At 46.4% G+C, this 20,173-nt stretch overlaps 1 protein-coding gene across 1 annotated transcript in view; it reads right to left on the bottom strand.

Moving 5' to 3' along the window:
• The window catches only part of OSBPL10 (oxysterol binding protein like 10), a 323,121-nt gene that overhangs the window by 17,078 nt on the left and 285,870 nt on the right, over nucleotides 1-20,173 (bottom strand). Inside the window, exon 7 of the mRNA XM_004377355.3 lies at nucleotides 5,648-6,128. Coding sequence (XP_004377412.1) covers nucleotides 5,648-6,128 — 481 coding nt within the window. The remainder of the gene's footprint in view (nucleotides 1-5,647; nucleotides 6,129-20,173) is intronic.

Raw genomic sequence — 20,173 nt, 5'->3', positions numbered from 1 at the left:
AGGAACAACTCCATCTGGGGGCCTTGGGAAATGGCCCCCACCACAGCATCAAGAGCTTTTGTCCAGCGTCTGAGAATACCTCACCTGGGCCCCGGGCTGTGCAAAGTGAATTCCCAGCCCCCAGAAATAGGTGAGCTAAGATCCTGAGGCGTCATGTGCCTACCCAACAGAGAAAGACATTCGACGACTCCCAAAAACAAGAGAAAGTAAACATGTCAGCCCACTTCATGGGCCACAGTCAGGGAAGTCGGGGTCCAAGGACCTCACTACTGTCTCAGGGCGAGGAAAATTCCAGAAAAGAGGAACAGGAGGCAGTGTAGTATGCTGGGAAGGAACCCTGCGTGCGGTGGGGCTTAAGTGGAAGGGTTGGAGGCACAAATGGGCAACAGGACAGACGAGGGTACAGAGCAGGGGGGAGGTAGCAGTGAAGCACAACCCCACAGCTGAGGTGGTCGCACCCCCTCCCCCCACCAGAGCCGACCACTGGGAGTGGAGAAGGAAACACCATGCGGCGGGCTGGGGATCAAGGTTCTCTGTTTGGAGAGTTCCCTAAAGCACTAGAAATGGATTTTTAAGTCATTACCTATATCAGAAATTTCCGGAATACCTGCCTTAGGGGCCCAGAGACTGGGAGGCATCCACCCTACACTCCAATGGAAGAATCTGTGGTTTTCCTACGTCTTGACAAGTGGCAACAAGCATTTCTGCTGAGTGCGGAGGAATCTCAGAAAGGAACTCGAATAAACATTTTCCAGATGTCAGAAAATACATTTATCAGAAGATATTATACTCACCGAACACTTATTCGGACTAATCACATATTTAAACTGTGTGTGTGTGTGTGAGATTGACGAGAAAAAACAAATACTTGGTCTCTCTACTTCTACCTTTGCCCCTTGCCCCCACCTTCAGTCTATTCCTCACACAGCAGCAGCCACAGTGATGCTGCTAAAATCACGCCCACCCTCTAGTGACCCCCATCTCACTCAGAGTAAAAGCCAGAATCCTTCCATGGCCTCCCAGACCCCCCATGACCTCGCTGACCTCGTCTCCCCTACTCTTCCCCTCGCTCCCCCTGCTCCAGCCACACTGGCTTTCGTGCTGTTCTTGGAACATCCCAGCCCCGCTTCTGCCTCAGGGCCTTTGCACCTGCTGTTCTTTTTGCCTGGAACACCTTCAGTCATCCATGTGACTTACTCCCTCACCTCCTTCAAGTCTTTACTCAAGTACTCCATCCTCACAGACGCCGGCCCTATTTAACATTACAAAATCGCCCAGCCCCCGCCCCTACTCCCTCATCCCTCCCCACTTGGTGTCTCTAGCCTCAGCCATCACCTCTCACACTGCAGATTTCACGCATGTTTTCTGTCTGACTTGTCCCATGAGAATGTCAGCTCTGCAAAGGACAGGGATTTGTCTGTCGTGGTCACTGCTGCATCCCCAGCACTGAGCACAGAGACATCCGTTTGTCAAATGAACGGATGAAGGAATACACCAATGGATTGACTTGACGACCCCCTGCTACAGATAAGGAAGCAAACACATCTGAAACAGTATCTCTGTGAAATGGGTAGGTAATCACGTACTCACAGAGGAGCCTACGTATAAACCGAAGGTGTGAAGGTGTAAACTGCCTGAATGCTCTGCCTTCTTTGGCAAACATATTTCATCTTCCAGGAATTTATCGTGGGAAATATAAATAAGTGCTACAATTAAATAGAACGAGATGAGCCTCCTGAATACCAATTTTTGTTTCTAAATAAAGGGAAAGATTGTGCCAGTATAAGCTGTGAGGCATAGGCGGGCTTTTAGCAACGGATGGAAAGATGGACCCCCCGGTAAGTCAAAATCAAGATGAATGTCACTCCCAGTTCTTATTACAAGCCCAAGTATACCCATCAGTGCAAATATAAACCTCCCACACGGGGTCCTCAGAAATTCTCTTCCTTGCCTTATTCCAGTCTTCAACACTAAGCGCACCCTGAGGCTGTAACCCAAGCTCTGCCACGTAGCTCACAGAGGTTCAGGACCCAGGCCTGGGCTGAGACCTGCTTGCGGGGATCCGCCACACAGCTTGGACCCCAGCAGTGCTGTGCGGCATCCGCTCCCTGTTGCTCGGCATGGAGAGAAGGTCAACCGCAGAGAAACAGCAGTCACAGAGGTCAGAGAGAGGCCTAGGAGGAACCACCCAACCTAACACCCCCACCCCTGCCCTCCAGAAGCACACCTACATCAAGCGGGTTTTCTAGGCTTCAGACAGGCAGGGCACAGGCAGACAGAGGTCCACATCCCTGACTCCGCCCTTATCTGTAAACTCATTGCTGTGAAGTCAACTCCAACTCATAGTGACCCTACAGGACAGAGAAGAACTGCCCCATAGGGTTTCCAAAGAGCAGCTGGTAGATTCAAACTGCTGACCTCTTGGTTAGCAGCCAAGCGCTTAACCACTGCACCACCAGGGCTCCTCTGCCCTTACAGGGACCCTAAGACCTCTAGCCCAGCTGCTGCTCCCCCTCCCCCACTCTATATTCTGGCTCGTGACTCCCTGAACCCCTCAGATAGTGATTCCTCATCCACAGATCAGAGCCCACGGCCAACGGTGTATGCCTCGGGGAGACCCCAGCACCTCCCCTGGGCCCCTCCTCACTCAGCTGTGGTGAGGGTCAGGTGTCCACACTTGTCCTTGGGCAAGCTGCTTCCCTGAGTCACCTCATTTGGAAAGTCAGGGATAGCTGGCCTCATCAGAGGTTTGCTAAGGAATTTTTTAGCAACTGAACACTTTTTGAAATGAAGTCTTATATGTTGTTGTCAGATGCCACTGAGTCACTTCTGACTCTTAGCGACCCTGCGTACAACAGAAGGAAACGCTGCCCGCTCCTGCGCCATCCTCACAATCGTTGCTATGCTTGAGCCCACTGTTGTAGCCACTGTGTCAGTCCGTCTTGTCTCGTGTAGAGAAGTCCAGTAAGTCCACAGGTAAGCGTGGAGACACTCAGGTTGGAGCAGGGCTGGCGGGGGAGCAGAAGCCCCACCTCTAACTCCCTTCACCCATCTCGTGACCCGGGCCCCCCAGGAACCCTGGGACCGTCTAAGGCACAGCTGAAAACTAGGAAGCCGGACAGATGCGTACATCCTCGTTAGGCTACAAGATTCCAGCGTCCTGTCTTCATTGGCGATAAGTCCTCCTTAAGAGGGAAGATCACGTCTGCCCTCAGGCTCCCTTTTTCAACGACAGGCAAAGCCCGACAAGCCAGTCTTGCACTGGGAGCTCTCCTGAGTAGGAAATGGTTGCAATGTTGCGCTCCCACCAAAAAGAACGTCAGGGAAGAACAGCATTCCTTGTTGGGGCGGTTTATGTAAAGAGGAATGTAAACATCCCTCCCCCCACACATCTCCTCCCATCCCCACCTGAATATGGAGAAGGCCTAACACTGGCGGGGCCAGGCATCCCTAGCCTCCTTCACAAATCGACTCTCTCTCTGGTGAATTTCTTGATCCTGACTGCTCCTGGAGAGGAACGTATTAAGTGCCAATCAGGGCAGTGTCAGCCGGCTGCATATTGAGCCCATGTGCACGAAAGATCCCGTGAAGGCCCCACACTGATGCTGGACTCAGCTGGGAGGGTTCTGGAGCTGCTGTCTTATCTCTGAATGGAGGATAAGAAGCATTTCAGAGAGTAAAACTACAGCCCAAAGACAGAACAGAAAAGTGGAATCCAAGAGCATTGTACTCCAACAATAAGTAAGGAAGAGTCAGCTATGCATCCTGTCTCCAGTGCCGCCTCCCTCCCCCACCAGCTCCCAGTCTTCCCCAACTCAGCTAACAGCAACTCCGTCCTTCTGGTTAATCAGTTCAAAAACCCTGGTGTCCGCCTCCTCTCAGACCCCACACGCGATCCTGAGGCAAGTCCTCTTGGCCGCTCTCCTTCAGAATCCATCTAGACTCTTATCACGTCACTTCCTCCAACCATTTCCACCCTGGTCCAAGCAAACCACCATCGTTTCTTGACTGAATTTATCACAATCCCCTAACTGGTCTCCTGCTTCCACCCTTGCCCCCTTGTAATCTATTTTCAACAACAGCTGAACAGTCTTACTAAAATACGTCAGATCATGACACTCTTCTGCTCAAAATCCTCAATGGCTCCCCAGCTCACTCAATGGAAAAGTCAAGATCCCCCACAACGGCCCATGAGGTCCTACACCATCTGGCCACTGGCAGCACTCTGACTTCATCTCTTCCATCCCCTCCCCGTCACCCTGCTCCAGCTACACAGGCTTCTTCAGTCTTCCACAAACATGCCAGGACCGTCCTGCCTCTGGGTCTCTGCCTTGTTCTTTCTGCCTTTCACACTCTTAACTGATAACCCAACAAGGATCATCCCTCACCCCTGCATGAGGTCTTTGCTCAAATGTCACCTTCTCAGTGGGGCCTTCCTCAGCCATCCCTTCTACAAGTTCAACCTGCCCTCTCCCTAGCACACCGCAGGCTCCTTCCCTGCTTCGTTTTTCACCACAGCACTTATCACCTTCCATCATAGCACATAAACCAAAAACCTGTTGCCGTCGAGTCCATTCCAACTCATAGCGACCCTACAGGACAGAGCAGAACTGCCCCATAGGGTTTCTAAGGAGCGGCTGGTGGATTTGAACTGCCCACCTTTTGGTTAGCCGCTGAGCTATTAACCACTACACCACCAGGGCGCCACATACCACATAGCTTGCTGATTTATTTCGTTCCCCTAGTAGACTAAAAGCTTTATGAGGGTGGGGATTTTTTGTCTGTTTTTTTCACCGAAGTATCCATAGCTCCTAAGACAGTGTCTGGCACCTAACAAGCGCTCAATACGAACATGCTGACTGAATGAATGGTGTTCTGACCACATGGGGTTTTGGAAGGGCTTCCAAGGAGCCATGTACTCCCAGAAACTGAAAGCCAAATCTTGTGATAGGTAGTTTTTTGCTTGTTTGTTTGGCAAGAGAGTCCACAGCCACAGAGCCTCAAAGGAATTTGTGACTCAAAAAAAAAGGTTTAAGAACCACTAACACAGATGCTTGAATTTACCCAGGATTGTTATAGGTTTCTTCAAACAATGAATAAACTTCATTCACAGCTACATGCTGTAATAAGAACGTGTAATCCACCAGTGGTGTGATTATACCATGTTCTTGCTTCAGAATCTCTAGCATAGAGTCAAAAGATTTGCCTTGGGAATTTTTATGAGCAAATTCTGAACAGGCAGCGCTGTTATCCTGACTGTCTATGAGCCAGAACACTGGTGAGAATGGGAAAAAAAAAGTGTTTTCACAGATTTGGAGCCAACCCCAACACTCATGCAAAGCTCAAAACAAAAATTACACATAATGAGGCTCACACATACACGCAGCATGTGAAGATCCAGGCTGGGCAGCTGATTAGGCAAATAGCTGCCTCCCATCCACCCTATCACCTTAGTCCCACTGGGAAATTACTGGAACTGGAAAGCAGACACAGTCCAAAGTTAACAACCCCACCCCCAACTCCTCCCCTAGACCTCATTCCAAAACAAAATAAAACCAAATAAATCCACACCCATGACCATCCATTGCCAACTGGGTGTACAACCGTCACCGCGTAAGACCAAACTCCAACAACTGGCATGGCTTACCTTCCCCTATCATGGAGACCCCCACGGACATGCCCATGAACTTGCTTTTGGTCCATACGTGAGTGCTGACGCACAGCTTCTTCTCCTTGCACTCACAGTAGAAGCAGGAGATGGGTGGGTGGTGGGAGACTTGTTCAGCCACAAACCTTAGTTTGTAGCTTTTGGAAGGGTCGTCGGCCATCACATCGTCGTGACAGCCAGCAGAAGAGGGAGGAGCAGTCCTCCTCGGCTTGACCTTGTCCTTGGGGACTTCCCAGGAGCAGTGAAACGTCTCGCCAATGATGGGGTTATAGGGCTTCTTAGCCAACGCCCCCTTGCGGCCCTCATGGAAGGCTGTGAGATAATACTCCACGAAGCAAATGACTCTCTCCTCGGGCGTGGCCCCAGCAGTTATGGCCAGCAGCAGGTCTGGATGCGCCATAAAATCTGCATACATCTCCAGCAAGGACCGCTTCTCCAGAATAAACGTGGGAAGCACCACCTGCGTGCAGAAGGAGACAAAGTCAGACCGGCATCCCTGTGATCACACAGAAAAGAGAAAAGGAAAACAAAGGCCACAGCCACTGTCAGGCAAATTCGCCATGGCTCAAGTCCAGGGATGGTTTCTTTTGATTTATGTACAAATGACAAATCAGAGGAAACAGTCCCAAAGAGATTGGAAGTGGCTGCTGTGGCAGCAACGTCAAAGCCAACCCAGCTTCGTGGATAAGACTGTTGGGAATGACTTTCTTCTCTGCCTGTCTGGGCTGAAATGCCAGCTGCTGTCTCTCCCTCCTCCACTCCATCGTCCTTCTAACACACGCACTCTCCATTATTCACTGATGTAAAGAAAAAAGCTTGGAAGGGCTTTTCCGTGTCCTTCCTGACACGAGGCACACCCAATGAGGGCTGCTAGGAGGGCTCTCGTGAACATTAGTACCGGGGTTTCAGAGGAGGTCCAGGCAGACTGGGGACCACCACCAACATAAGAGCGTGGAGATCTCTGGTAGAAGAGTAGTGTATAAACCCCAACATGACCACGGCATGGTAAAACAGTGGAAAGGGCCCTGGTCCAGGGGCCGGCAGGCAGGCTACCCAGCAGACCTGCCACGGAAAGAGGGGCCGTGGATATTACAAGTGCGGAGGCTGCTCCACAAGGCTGGGCCAGAGGAGACAAGCAGAAGTTACAAAGACATAGGCTGCCACTTACCACCCAGAACCTTCTGGTAAATGGACTGGCATAGGTATTACCCCAAGGTTTTGGTGTGAGGCCCCATCACTGACGATATTAAGTAGGAACCTGGAAGATTCTGTCAATGATGGGACAAAGAGACCTCTCATTGATCCAAAGTGGATCCAGTTGGCCACTCAGGTGTTGTACCCCTCAAATGTCCACATCACAATGATTAGGTCATTTAAAGCAAACGAAGAACAGTCTGAGCCTTGGCTGGAAAGCAGGTAATTCATTACTATCACTGTCGTGTAAAGGAGACAGAGCCTGCTTCTCACTGCCCTACAGTACACTTGAAATAATTTAATTGTTGGGTATTAATATGCCACCCACTTAACTGTAAGACACGGAGCCATGGTGGTGCAGTGCTTAAGAGCTCGGCTGCTAACCAAAAGAAGGTCGGCAGTTCAAATCCACCAGCTGCTCCCTGGAAACCCTACAAGGTAGTTCTACTCTGTCCTATAGGGTTGCTATGAGTCGGAATCGACTTGATGGCAACGGGTTTGGTTTTGGGTAGCTGTAAGACACAGCTACCTTTAACCTGAAGCATCTAATATGGTTCCTCCTAATATGGAGCCATAGGATTTTGAGCTGGAAGGCTGGCCTGAGACCTGCTGGCCGCTCCTCAGCATGCCCCATGGTAGGGCAGAGCTAAACCAAGTTCATGCGAGTTGACCAAGGTTGATGCTCCTTCCATATGTGACTAATTTTGTCCTTCTTCCATATATTCCTTAAGTCCCAAGACAACATTTGTGAGGGAGTATAATCACTGACCGTGAATGTCACCCAGGCTTAAAGGATCCATATCCCTGACTCCACTTCCGGTTTCAAAGATACTTTCTTGCAGATGAAGGGAAAGAGAGAAGAGATATCCCGAGAGAGACGGACAGGCAGACATAAAGCACAGAGATTTCGAAGGGAAGTAAAGAAAGCCCAGCTCACTAGAGATGTACAGTTTTGTATCTTGTTTTTTTTTTAAGTTTAGTATCTTTTTAATGTTTCTAAAGCACTCAGATGCTAACCGAAAGGTCGGTGGTTCGAACCCACAAGCCACTTTGCGAGAGAAAAGACCTGGGGATCTGCTCCTGTAAAGAAATTACAGCCTAAGCAACCCTGCACGGCAGTTCTACTCTGTCACGTGGGGTGCCCAGGAGTCGGGATCGACTCAATGGCGCACAACATCTGTCCTTTATAATCCACACAGAGGGAAATGCACCTATGCTAAGTAGAAAAGAAGTCAGATAGAAAATCGGACATTCAATTATTATAAAAAGACCCAAAAGGTTAACATGTCCCCCAGGTGATGAAACTGAGTGATTTTTATGTGTTTCTGAGTATCTTTCTGCTTTGCATTTATCATACAAAAGAAGAACATTATTTAAAACACAACTCTGCAACTCAAAGGAGCCCTGGTGGCTAACCAAAAGTCAGCAGTTCGAATCCACCCGGTGCTCCTTGGAAACCCTATGGGGCAGTTCTGTTCTGTCCTATAGGGTCGCTATGAGTCAGAATCGATTCGACAGCAACAGGTTTGGTTTTTCAGTATGGAAATCAATGGTTTATTTCAGCCAGAACACGACAAAATTGAGAATTTGGCTGCCTGAGGCCCTTGTCTGGCCAGGAAAAGTGAACCCTGGCTGGGAATGGTGTTTAGATGGCCCCTCTGTTACTTGCTGTGTCTTTTTCTGGTTATCATTCAGCGGCCACTACTGTGCTCTCCAGGGTCTCAGCTGCCAACTGGGCTTCTCTGCAGCAGGCTGCTGTGTTCTCCCCATGGTCGCCCACCACACAGGTGTTCAACGGCAGCATAAAGAACAAAGTAACCCCAGACACTCACCACCTTTCCCACCCGAGAGCCACTCCATCCAGACAGGCTATGGAGGTTGGGGAGTGCAGATATAAGCAGCCTGGAAATTTCCAAGGTGCCCTGGTGGCACAATGGTTAAGCGCTCCACTGCTAATCGAAAAGTCAACAGTTCACACCCACCGGCCGATCCACGGGAAAAGGATGTGGCAGCCTGCTTCCGTAAAGATTACAGCCTTGGAAACTCTGGGGCAGTTCTACTCTGTCTTACAGGGCTGCTAGGAGTCAGAATCGACTTGACTGCAATGGGTTTGGTTTTTTGGTTGGGAAACATCCAATGAGACCGCATCAACCAAAACAGGAAAAGGAGCTATAAACAAACGTCTGTACCTTTATACCATCCCCAAATGATACCACTGCCTGCTTTCTCCTTTCCTGAGTCCAGGGGGGCCTTGGATCAGAAAGCAAGCCAGGGGGAAAAGAGGAGAAGCTCATATCAAGGTGGTCAGCCCCGAAGGAGGTTAACTTCAGGTTAGATTTCACAACCTTGACTCGCATCCTCCTGCCCACCCTGGTGCCACAAGGCTTCTCTGGCAACAATTTCACCTCGAGTTTACACCCAGGATTGAAAATACAATGAAAGTATCAGCCCCAACATTTCTCTCTAAGTATATCCTTCTGAAGAGGGCAAGAATTCCAGGCATTTCCCCTAATTTAGTTATCATTTCAAACTCACACGCTCAAGGATTTAAAGTAAATAAACAAGAGAATGAATTCCACTGGAAATCTCGAATCACTGAACATCAGAACCAAAACGGGCTCTCAAGATCAAGTAGTTCAACGCTCTAGTCTCACGGCGGCCACCGGTGGCAGATGAGCCGGGGGGGGGAGACCTCAAAGCTCCCCACTGCCACCCTAAAGATCTTTCCATTCTCCCATGACATGCCATGATTATCTGCTTCTGGTTAATGACAACGTTTTTGTCTCCTGAGCAGACTTGGGACATAAGAAGTGGGACAGCTGGGCCACCTCATCTGATTAATAAGTGGGGGTCGGAGGGCAGCAGGGGAAGGAGTGGGTATGAGCCCTACCTTCAGGTCCACTGTAGTCTTCCTGGCATGGCAAGGTGAGCCACCATTCCAAAATCCATCATTAATGTTACCAATGGAGGGAGACCATGGGTAATTAACAGAGGACAGAGCACAGCGCCCCCTCTCTGTCCTGGAAAGGTACAGCCTCTTACTGGCCTTCCAGCCTCCTGTGGACAGATGCCCACCTTTACCTCCTCTCTCCACCCATAACCAGATTCATCATTCTAAAAAGCACACACTAGTTCATCACTCTAGAAAATGAAGTCCGCTCCAGCCCCCACCTCCCTCTAGTCTCACCATTGTGCATACACATACGCACACTTGCGCGCACACTCTCTCCTCTGTCTCCATGTTCATGCCCTCTCTTACCATGTCTACATGATAAAGAGCTATTATTCAGCTCAAGAGTTATCTCCTCTATGAAGCTTTTTCTGACAGCTGCTATTCCCAAGACTAAACCAACAACCCCCTTCTTCATATCCTCCCTGCACCCCACACATATCTCTATCATCCACCTACAATGCTGTTTTGGCTCCAATTCATGCACGAGTTTCCAAACCGTAAGCTCTTTGCAGTCAGACTCAAGTCTCTAGTACCTAGCACAAGGCAAGACGAATCGATAAATTTCAAGTGGAAGAATGAGACGTCTTTATTTCCTTTGAGATGTTAGATGGGATTTTCCCATGTTCTTTTCATGCAGGGTCTCTTTCATCGTGCTTTTAACACTTCAGACTCCTTCAAGTCAAGATTTCAAATACTGCGTCTCTCCAGGAATCCCAGAATATTCAGATATATACGAAGGAACTCAGGGCTGGCTGGGAGCACACCTAAGGCAGCTTGGACAGGAACCTAGCTTATTTTAGGGATGCGCTCTCTGGGACAGGGAACGCAGAGTCTGATGCAAAGAGAGATGCTCACTTGATGTCTCAGGAATGAGTGGACCTACCAGGTCCACTGCTCCCTGTCCTCATACCTCCTTAGAGGCCAAAGAACAGGCCTAAGTGGGCTCTAGGATGGGCCCTGAAAGGCTCCGTAGCAGCCAGGAGGAATGAATGATAGATACATCCTAGTCTAAAAGCATCTCCATCTTCTCTTTATCAACGGGAAAAAGGTTCTGCTCATCATCATCTGTTATGGATTGAACTGTGTCCCCCAAACGTACGTGTTGAAATCTTAACCCCTGTACTTGTAAATATGACCCTGTTTGGAAATAGGGGTTTTCTTTGTTATGTTCAAAAGGTCATATCATACGGTGGTGGATCCTAGACCTATTCACCTCTGAGTTACGAAAGGACCAGAAAAGACACAGAGACCCCCCGGAGGAACAGGAAAACAGACACCAAGGAATACCGACCAACAACAGATGCCAAGAGAGAGGCTCACAGAAGGAACGGACAGCTGAGATCCTGACCTGGACTTTTAGCCTCCAAAACTGTGAGAAAATAAATTTCTGTTCTTTAAAGCCACTTTCGGGGTTTCTGTTACGGCGGCACGAGGAAAACTAAAACATCATGTACGTGTTGCTATTGCCCAAAGTGTTTCATCTGGCTCTAATCGTGAGGGAAGAAAATCAAACAAACCCAAACTGACGAACATGGCGCAATAAACTGGCCTGCACTCTTCAAACATGTCACGGCCAGGAAAGAAAAACGAGGGGGATGTTTCCAGTTAAGGAGATTAAAGAGGTGTGATAACCAAATGCAACATAATTTGGTTAGATCTTAGATTTAAAACACACACACAGCAACTATAAAGGACATTACGGGGACAATTTGAGAAAATTTTACTATGGGCTGAGTCCACATCGACTCGATGGCAATGGATTTGTTTGGGTTTTTTTGGTATATACAACAGTATTATATTAATAAGTATACTGTGAAATAAATATGGGGTGTAGGAGAATGTTCCTATTCTTAGGAAATACTAAAGGATTTAGGAGAGAATTATTGTGATGTCTGCAATATACTCTCAAAAGGTTCATCAAAAAAAGGTAAATATATAGGTGTGTATGTGTATGCGTGAGGGTGGGAAGGGAAAGGAGGGGAGAAAGAAATGAGAGGGAGCCCCTGGACACCCTGTGAGCTCAGTAATGGTTCACCCTTCAGCCAAAGATTAGACAGCCCCATAAAACAAAATGAGACTAATGGGGCACAACAGCCCAGGGACAAGGACTAGAAGGCAGGAGGGGAAAGGAAAGCTGGTAATAGGGAACCCAAGGTCGAGAAAGGAGAGTGTTGACATGTTGTGGGGTTGTTACCCAATGTCCTAAAACAGTATGTGTACTAACTGTTTAATGAGAAACTATTTGTTCTGTAAACCTTCATCTAAAGTACAATAAAAAATAAATAAATGAATGAATGAATGAATGAATGAATGAATGAGAGGGGAAGGTGAAAAGGGAGAGTAGGGGAGGAAGAAGAAATGCAAAATGGCACAACGTTAATGATTGGCCAATAAAGGTGACGGATTCAGGCATTCCTTGTGCTATTCTTCCAAGTTTTACTGTAGACTGAACCTGGCCAGTTTGAAAATGGTCAAAAGAAAAAGGCTCCACTGGGGTTGCAGTACATGAGAATGGATCAATTTTCAAAAACAACCCTCCCCAAATTGTAGACTCAGGAAAATACAAGCTCGTAGCCAACAGCAGGACCAACCCACTAGGTCTGTATTTTGCATTTGAAAATGATGCTGTGGCTGGGAAAAGTGGAATACCTGGAGAGACGGAGAACGGGTGGGGGTGGAATTGCTATTTCCTCTCTCATGTCCTGTTAGAGTCTGTGCAGAATACCAGATCGACGCCAGCACCATGAACACACCCGGCAAGATGTCATACTGTTCACGAAAGCAGAGTTCCTGGTCTGCTCTGGTATCACTTCTTTCTCTCACACACTCTCCCTGGCTTTTTTTTTTTTTTTTTTCTTCCTTTTGTGGTGCGTTTGCAAATAAGTCACTTAATCATCCGTTTCTTGAGTGGCGGACACTGGAGATCCTGAGCCAAGAAGTGGTGAGTGCTAACTGGGCTGTATGCCTCTGACAGAGGGATTAAGTGATGGCCCAGCTGTTCAGACTGATGACATCCAAATGGCCTGAAATTTCTATAGCAGATGTATCGAGCCATCAATAAGGCCTGCCTTTTCTCCCATTAAAATATTTAAGACAATCAACTACTTTGGGGGACGGAAAGAAAGAAGAGGATCTTCACTAGGGACTCAGAGAACAATTCATGACATTTAACGCCACATCAATCTAGGAGTAAGTAAGCAAACTCCAAGTTGGTCTCTTCGAGCATCAGATTAAACCACCCAGCATGGGAGCAAAGGGGACCCAGAGAGAATGGTAGCTCCCGCCACCCAAAAGAGAACACAGCAGGCTTCTGCAAAGGCAGGTCAAGAGTAGGCGCGGTTTTCTCCAAAGGAATAGTTGATTCAATAACCTTGGGACCATCTACAAATACTCTATCCTTAGACTCTCAAATCCACCCAGTGCAAACAAGCAAGCAAAAAGCGACAGAGACCACCCAGCTAGGTTAATTTTTGTAATACTTTGAGGAAACCAGATGCACTACACAGAAATTCAACCTGACAAATTAAGGGTAGATAACTCACATTGCCAAAGGTTTCTTTACTTAGCCAATAGGATGCATCTGGGTTTCCTCAAAGTGCCAGCTCCCTTAACACCCACCCCACAGTGCTTGGAACGGCATGAAAGGCATTTATTAAAAATTTCATTCGATAGAAGAGAGTTTGAAATAAAATTAGCCCCTGTATTCCCTCAGAGTCCCAGACCTCAGCTTGCAGACACGAGTCAACAGTGAGCTGAAGTTCACGTCTCTGCAGCTAGTAGCCACGTGACTTTGGACAAGTTCATCTCTCCATCTCCAGCTGTAAAACGGGGATAAGAAGACCAACCTCCTGGGGTTTTTCTAAGGGCCAGAGAGATTTCATAACTTACAGATGGCTAAACAAGTAAGAGAGCTGAAATGTGGTCCAGGCCCATGCTGGATCCCTCACTGTCGCCATGGAGCTTGAAGACAAGCCACCACTTAATTTTCTTTCTTATGGAGCAGGATTAATGAGTTCTCGCCAATAGTACAGACAGGGAACATAGAGATGACCCAATGCTGCCCCTCAAGATGCAGATTTATACACGGTACAGATTTATAGCAATGCCAAGTCACTACTGCGTTTTCTAATAAAAGGCAAGCATCTCGGAATAGGTAGCAAATTTTGTTTGACAGCAAATTAAGAACGAGATTTGTTACTTAGCAATAAATCTAACCAGAGACGTAAAAGACCTCTACAAAGAGAACCACAAGACACTGCTGCAAGAAACCAAGAGACCTACGCAAGGGGGAGAACCTACCTTGCTCATGGATAGGAAGACTCAACATCGTGAAAATGTCAGTTCTACCCAAAGGGATCTACAGATACAATGCAATCTCGATCCAAATTCCAAAAACATTTTTTAAGATGGAGAAACAGATCACCAACTTCATATAGAAAGGGAACAGGCCTTGAATAAGTAAAGCATTACTCAAGAAGAAGAACAAAGTGGGAGGCCTCACATTACCTGATTTTAGAACCTATTATACAGCCACGGTAGTCAAAACAGCCTGGTACCGGTACAACAACAGATATATAGACCAATGGAACAGAATTGAGAATCCAGACATAAATTCATCCATCTATGAGCAGCTGATATTTGACAAAGGCTCAAAGTGGGGGAAAAACAGTCTCTTTAAACAAATGGTGCAGGCATAACTGGGTATCTATCTGCAAAAAAATGAAACAAGACCCATACCTCACACCATGCACAAAAACTAACCCAAAATCGATCAAAGACCTAAATATAAAATTGAAAATGATAAAGATCATAGAAGAAAAAATAGGGACAATGCTAGGAGCCCTCACACATGGCATAAACAGAATGTAAACCAGAACTAACGATGCACAAACACCAGAGGAGAAACCAGGTAACTGGGAGCTCCTAAAAATCAAACACTTCTGCTCATCAAAAGACTTCATCAAAGAGTGAAAAAACAACCCACAGACTGGGAAAAAAATTTGGCTATGACAAATCCAATTAGCTTCTATAAAATCTACAAGATACTGCAGAACTTCAACCACAAAAAGACAAATAATCCAATTAAAAAATGGACAAAGGATACGAACAGGCATTTCACCAAAGAAGACATTCAGGCAGCTAACAGATACATGAGGAAATGCTCACGATCATTAGCCATTAGAGAAATGCAAATCACATCTCACCCCAACAAGGCTAGCATTAATCCAAAAAACACAAAATAATAAATGTTGGAGAGGCTGTGGAGAGACTGGGACACTTATACACTGTTTGTGGGAATGTAAAATGGTACAACCACTTTGGAAATTGATTTGGCGCTTCCTTAAAAAGCTAGAAATAGAAGTACCATACCATCTAGCAATCCCGCTCCTTGGAATCTATCCTAGAGAAATAAGAGCCATCACACAAATAGATATATGCACACATATGTTCATTGCAGCACTGTTCACAATAGCAAAAAGATGGAAACAACCTAAATGCCCATCAACGGATGAAGAGATAAACAAATTATGGTATATTCACACAATGGAACACTACGCAACGGTAAAGAACAACGATGAATCCGTGAAACATAACATGGATGAATCTGGAAGGCATTATGCTAAGTGAAACTAGTCAGTAGCAAAAGGACAAATATCGTATGAGACCACTACTATAAGAACTCAAGAAAAGGTTTAAACACAGAAGAAAACATTCTTTGATGGTTACGAGGGTGGGGAGGGAGGGGGGGAGAGGGGAATTTACTAAATAGATAGTAGACAAGAATTATCGTAAGTGAAGGGAAGGCTATCACACAATACAGGGGAAGTCAGCACTACTGGACTAAACCAAAAGCTAAGAAGTTTCCTGGACACAATCAAACACTTTGAGGGACAGTGTAGCAGGGGCAGGGGTCTGAGGACCATGGTTTCAGGGGACACCTAGGTCAATTGGCATAACAAAGCTTATTAAGAAAATGTTCTGCATCCCACTTTGGTGAGTGGCATCTGGGGTCTTAAAAGCTAGCAAGCGGCCATCTAAGATGCATCAATTGGTGGTCCCTACCCACCTGGAGCAAAGGAGAATGAAGAACACCAAAGACAAGGAAAATATTAGCCCAAGAGATAGAAAGGGCCACATAAACCAGAGACTCCATTAGCCTGAGACCAGAAGAACTAGATGGTGCCCAGCTACCACCAATGACTGCCCTGACAGGGAACACAAGAGAGAGTCCCAGACGGAGCAGGAGGAAAGTGGGGTGCAGAACTCAAATTCTAGTAAAAAGACTAGACTTAATGGTTTGACTGAGACTGGAGGGACCCCGGAAGACATGGCCCCCGGACTCTCTGTTAGCTCAAAACTAAAACCATTCCTGAGGCCAACTCTTCAGACAAAGATTAGACTGGACTATGGGACATAAAATGATACTCGTGAAGAGTATGCTTCTTAGCTCAGGTAGATACATGAAACTAAATGGGCAGCTCCTGTCCAGAGGTGAGATGAGAAGGCAGAGAGGTTCAGGAGCTGGTTGAATGGACATGGGGAAATTCAGGGTGGAAAGGAGGAATGTGCAGATAGCAGCTAGGGTCATATAACAATGTATGTATAAATTTTTGTATGAGAGACTAACTTGAGCTGTAAATTTTCACCTAAAGCACAATTTAAAAAAAAAAAAGAACAAGATTTGAAGGGAAGAGTTTCTAGAGGCTTTAGGAAAGGGAAGTAGAAGTAAAATATGGGAGATCAGAGGGCCCTGAATGTTCATAACCCTGCCTGGTGAGGCCTGCTTCCAGGGTAAACCCTGGGCCGTCTGATCTTTTCATAAAAATGTCCCCCTTATTAGAAGGAGCTTAGCACAGCAACATTTAATCTCTGCAATATTCTGATTGGCCCTGGAAATTTAGCCTAGGGAAATAATTCAATCAAATGAAAAAAAGTTACATGTCCAAGATGTTCAATTAATCGACCCCACAGGGGTTCCAAGGCTGTAAATCTTTACGGAAGCAGACTGCCACATCTTTCTCCTGCGAAGCTGCTGAGTGTTTTGTAACACTGACCTTTTGGTTTGCAGTCGAGCACTTTAACCACTGCACCACCAGGGCTCCTCTTCCATAAACTCAGTGGTGAGCATATGGATGCTTGTTGTAGTGTGATTCTCTATACCAAAATCAGTAAACTACTACCCAAGGGCCAGATTGCCATTTTTTTAAAAATAAAGTTTTATTGGAACATGGCTATGCCCACTGACTTCCAAATTGTTCACCACTGCTTTCATGCAGAGTTCATTAGTTTCAACAGAGACCATACGGCCCTCGAAACCTAAAATATTTATTATCTGGCCCTTTACAGAAAAGGTTTGCTGACCCTCTTACTCCATACCATTCACATATTTTATATTCCCTTGTAACTATCTAATGTTTAATTTTAAAACCATTTTAATTAAAAAAAAAAAAAAAGCTTTGGTGAGCAGTCCTATGATTATCAACACATGTAGCTAATTTTTTCTAAAAAGTTGAGATCAATTTACAATGCCATCAGCAAGGGGCTGGAGTAGCATTTTCATCCCGTACTTACCAGGTATAATGTGTATCTACTATTTTGTTGCTGGTTTAGAAGGCAAAAACGGAGTGACATCACTTTATCTTTACCTTTTTTTGTTTTTAACTGTGGTAAAAATACATATAACAAAACATTTGTCATTTCAACAGTTTTTACATGTACAATTCAGAGCCGTTAATAATGTTCATTATTTACAGTTCTTTGGTAAGTAACAATTTAAACAATTTTCTAAGAATCACAGAAACTTTAAGAGTTATCTCAGCCAGCTTCTCCCTCAAAATATGTATATTGTCTAAATATCCCTGACTAATGGGATATGGATTGGGTATCTTCAAGATTAGGGACCTCATCATCCTACGATAGCTCAATTCACTCTTTGCCTTGCACTAGTTCTAAGCATCCCCCGCCCCCCAAATCTCACCCAGTCTCCGGAACCAGCTGTGCTCTCTGGAGAGAATCAAACAAAGTCTGCTCTGGGCTTACTCTCAGCAGTCTATCAGTGCCAGAACGAACTTTACCCATGGAAAGGGCAGTCCTGTTGCTGCCCTGTCATGGCGGAGCAAGGCTGGACACGGGAGATGACAAGACACTTGCACATGGGTGTCAGAAGAAAGGGTCCTCTCGTGTCCCTCTCTAGTCACCCAAAGTCTCTGGACTTTGGGACTTATGTGTTATTCAGTCTTATTTAGGGCTCATCTCAAACCCCTGTCATCTACAGAACCATTTTGTTGTATAGAAGTTGTTTTCTTAAGTCTAAAAATGAAAATAATCTAATTACTGTACCCTATTTGTTTTATCCAAGTCACTCTCTAAGCTCTGCATTGCCTCTTTAAAAAGTGATTGGTGACCTTAAGCCATACCAACCCCTGAAACTATTCTTTAGAGAAAGATTAAGGGAATCTGGCCTACAAAATCCTTGAGGGAAGCTTCTCTGATGGACATCTGCCCAACTTCTGACTTCTAAGAGGATGTTACCAAAATGTTTAGGGCCGCTGTTCTTTGTGCTCCGGGAGCCACCAAACCTTTATAGAGAGCCAGCAGGCCGGGATTTCCTTCCTCAGCTTGTATGCAGAACTGGGAACATGTCCATGTAAAGATTCCTGACTCCCTTTTCAAACTTCAGGTTGTCACTCATATATAAACACATAAGTACTTCTTACGACAACCAGTGGATAAGAGTTGAAACCCACTGTTCTAGAAAATCTCCCTCCCATCTGAATCCGTATCATCGTAGCTTTGGCTAAGTCCCCTGAGGAATCCACGTAGGTTACAAATAGGCACACCCTAGACCTTGTCATTACCCATAACTATCACCCTCATCATCTCGATTTCAAGCGTACCACTCTCCAACCATCACCTCTGTATGTCCAGCTCACTCCACCTAGTCCCCAGTCCTACCAAGACCGACAGCCTGTTGACCTTGTACTATCTACCACGCACCTTGTAGCCTCACTTCCCTTCACACCCATGTTAGAGTCTATGGCCCAACACTACATTTACTCCTGTGGCTAAGCCCTCAGCAACTCTGCCACTCTCCCTTCCTCTGTTGTACTAACCCAATAAATCTCAGCTCCAGCTGAATCTAGCTCTTCATGTTCTCCATGGCTGAAACTGGCAGCTGAACCCTCCTGGAGAGAAACAGACAACATGCTGACTGGTCCCACTTTAAATCTGTGACCTATTATTGTAAGTAAGGAGCCCCGTGGCACAACGGTTAAGCACTTGGCTGCTAACTGAAAGGTCGGCAGTTAGAACCCACCAGCGGCTGTGGGAGAAAGATGTGGCAGTCTGCTTCCTTAAAGATTTACAGCCTTGGAAACCCTTCGGGGCAGTTCTACTCTGTCCTATAGGGTCGCTACAAGTCAGAATCAACTCAATGGCAGTGGGGTAACCTTAAGCACCCCCTGGTGGTACGAGGCCATCCTCCTACATTCTTCTTCCTCTCCCTGAGGCTACTATGCATTTCCTGTCTTCTCCTCCCTCGTCCTCAAATCTCTGATAACCCTTCCCTCTTTGCCACTTCAGCTGATCACTTTGCTTCTGTTTTCAATAGGAAAATTGTGATAATCACAATAGCAAAGAGGTCTGTCCATAGTGCTTAGCTGGTGCCAGGCACTATTCTGAGCCCTTCACACCCTGTGCATACCTCTAAAGCAACTCGATGAGGGGCTTATAATTATTACCTCTATTTCAAAGATGAGGAAACAACACACTTAGACATTAGGCAATATACCCACAGTAACTCAGCGGGATGCCAGCCTAGGCAGTCTGGCTCAGAGTTATAAAGGGGCTCTCCAGCCAATGTCTGGGTATCTCTACCCCGACACTCCACCTGGCCTCCTGCTACAATGAACACTGTCCTATAAGGCCCACCTCTTCTCCCATGCACTGGGTCCCATCCCCTCACCTACTCAAGAGCTTTGTGTCTATAGTTACCTCCTCCCTCTCTCCTAATTATTCTTATCAACATTCAGACATCTTAAGAAACCAAACCTCCCTTAATTCCAGATACTCCTCCAGCTTCCACCCAATTTTCTGCCCCCGTTTTATACCAAAATGCGTTGAAAGAGCTGTCTTTACTCCCTGTCACCACTTTTCTTCCCATTTTCCCTTGAACTCACTCCAATCAGACTTTGGCCAAACCTACAACAATGGTCCATTTGCAGGCGCCATCTTCCTCTACCCATCAGCAGCAATTTGACACAGCTGATAGAATTCTACACTGGTGGCCCCCTTTTCTACCAAACCACACCTCCTAGAACTCCTTTCTCTCTGATGCAGTCCCTTCAGGTGGCTTAAAT

This window comes from Trichechus manatus, unplaced genomic scaffold (assembly GCF_000243295.1).
Source record: "Trichechus manatus latirostris isolate Lorelei unplaced genomic scaffold, TriManLat1.0 scaffold00049, whole genome shotgun sequence".
Taxonomy (NCBI): Eukaryota; Metazoa; Chordata; class Mammalia; order Sirenia; family Trichechidae; genus Trichechus; species Trichechus manatus.
Note: the sequence above shows the minus strand (reverse complement) of the source record. Positions and strands in the feature narration are given on the sequence as shown.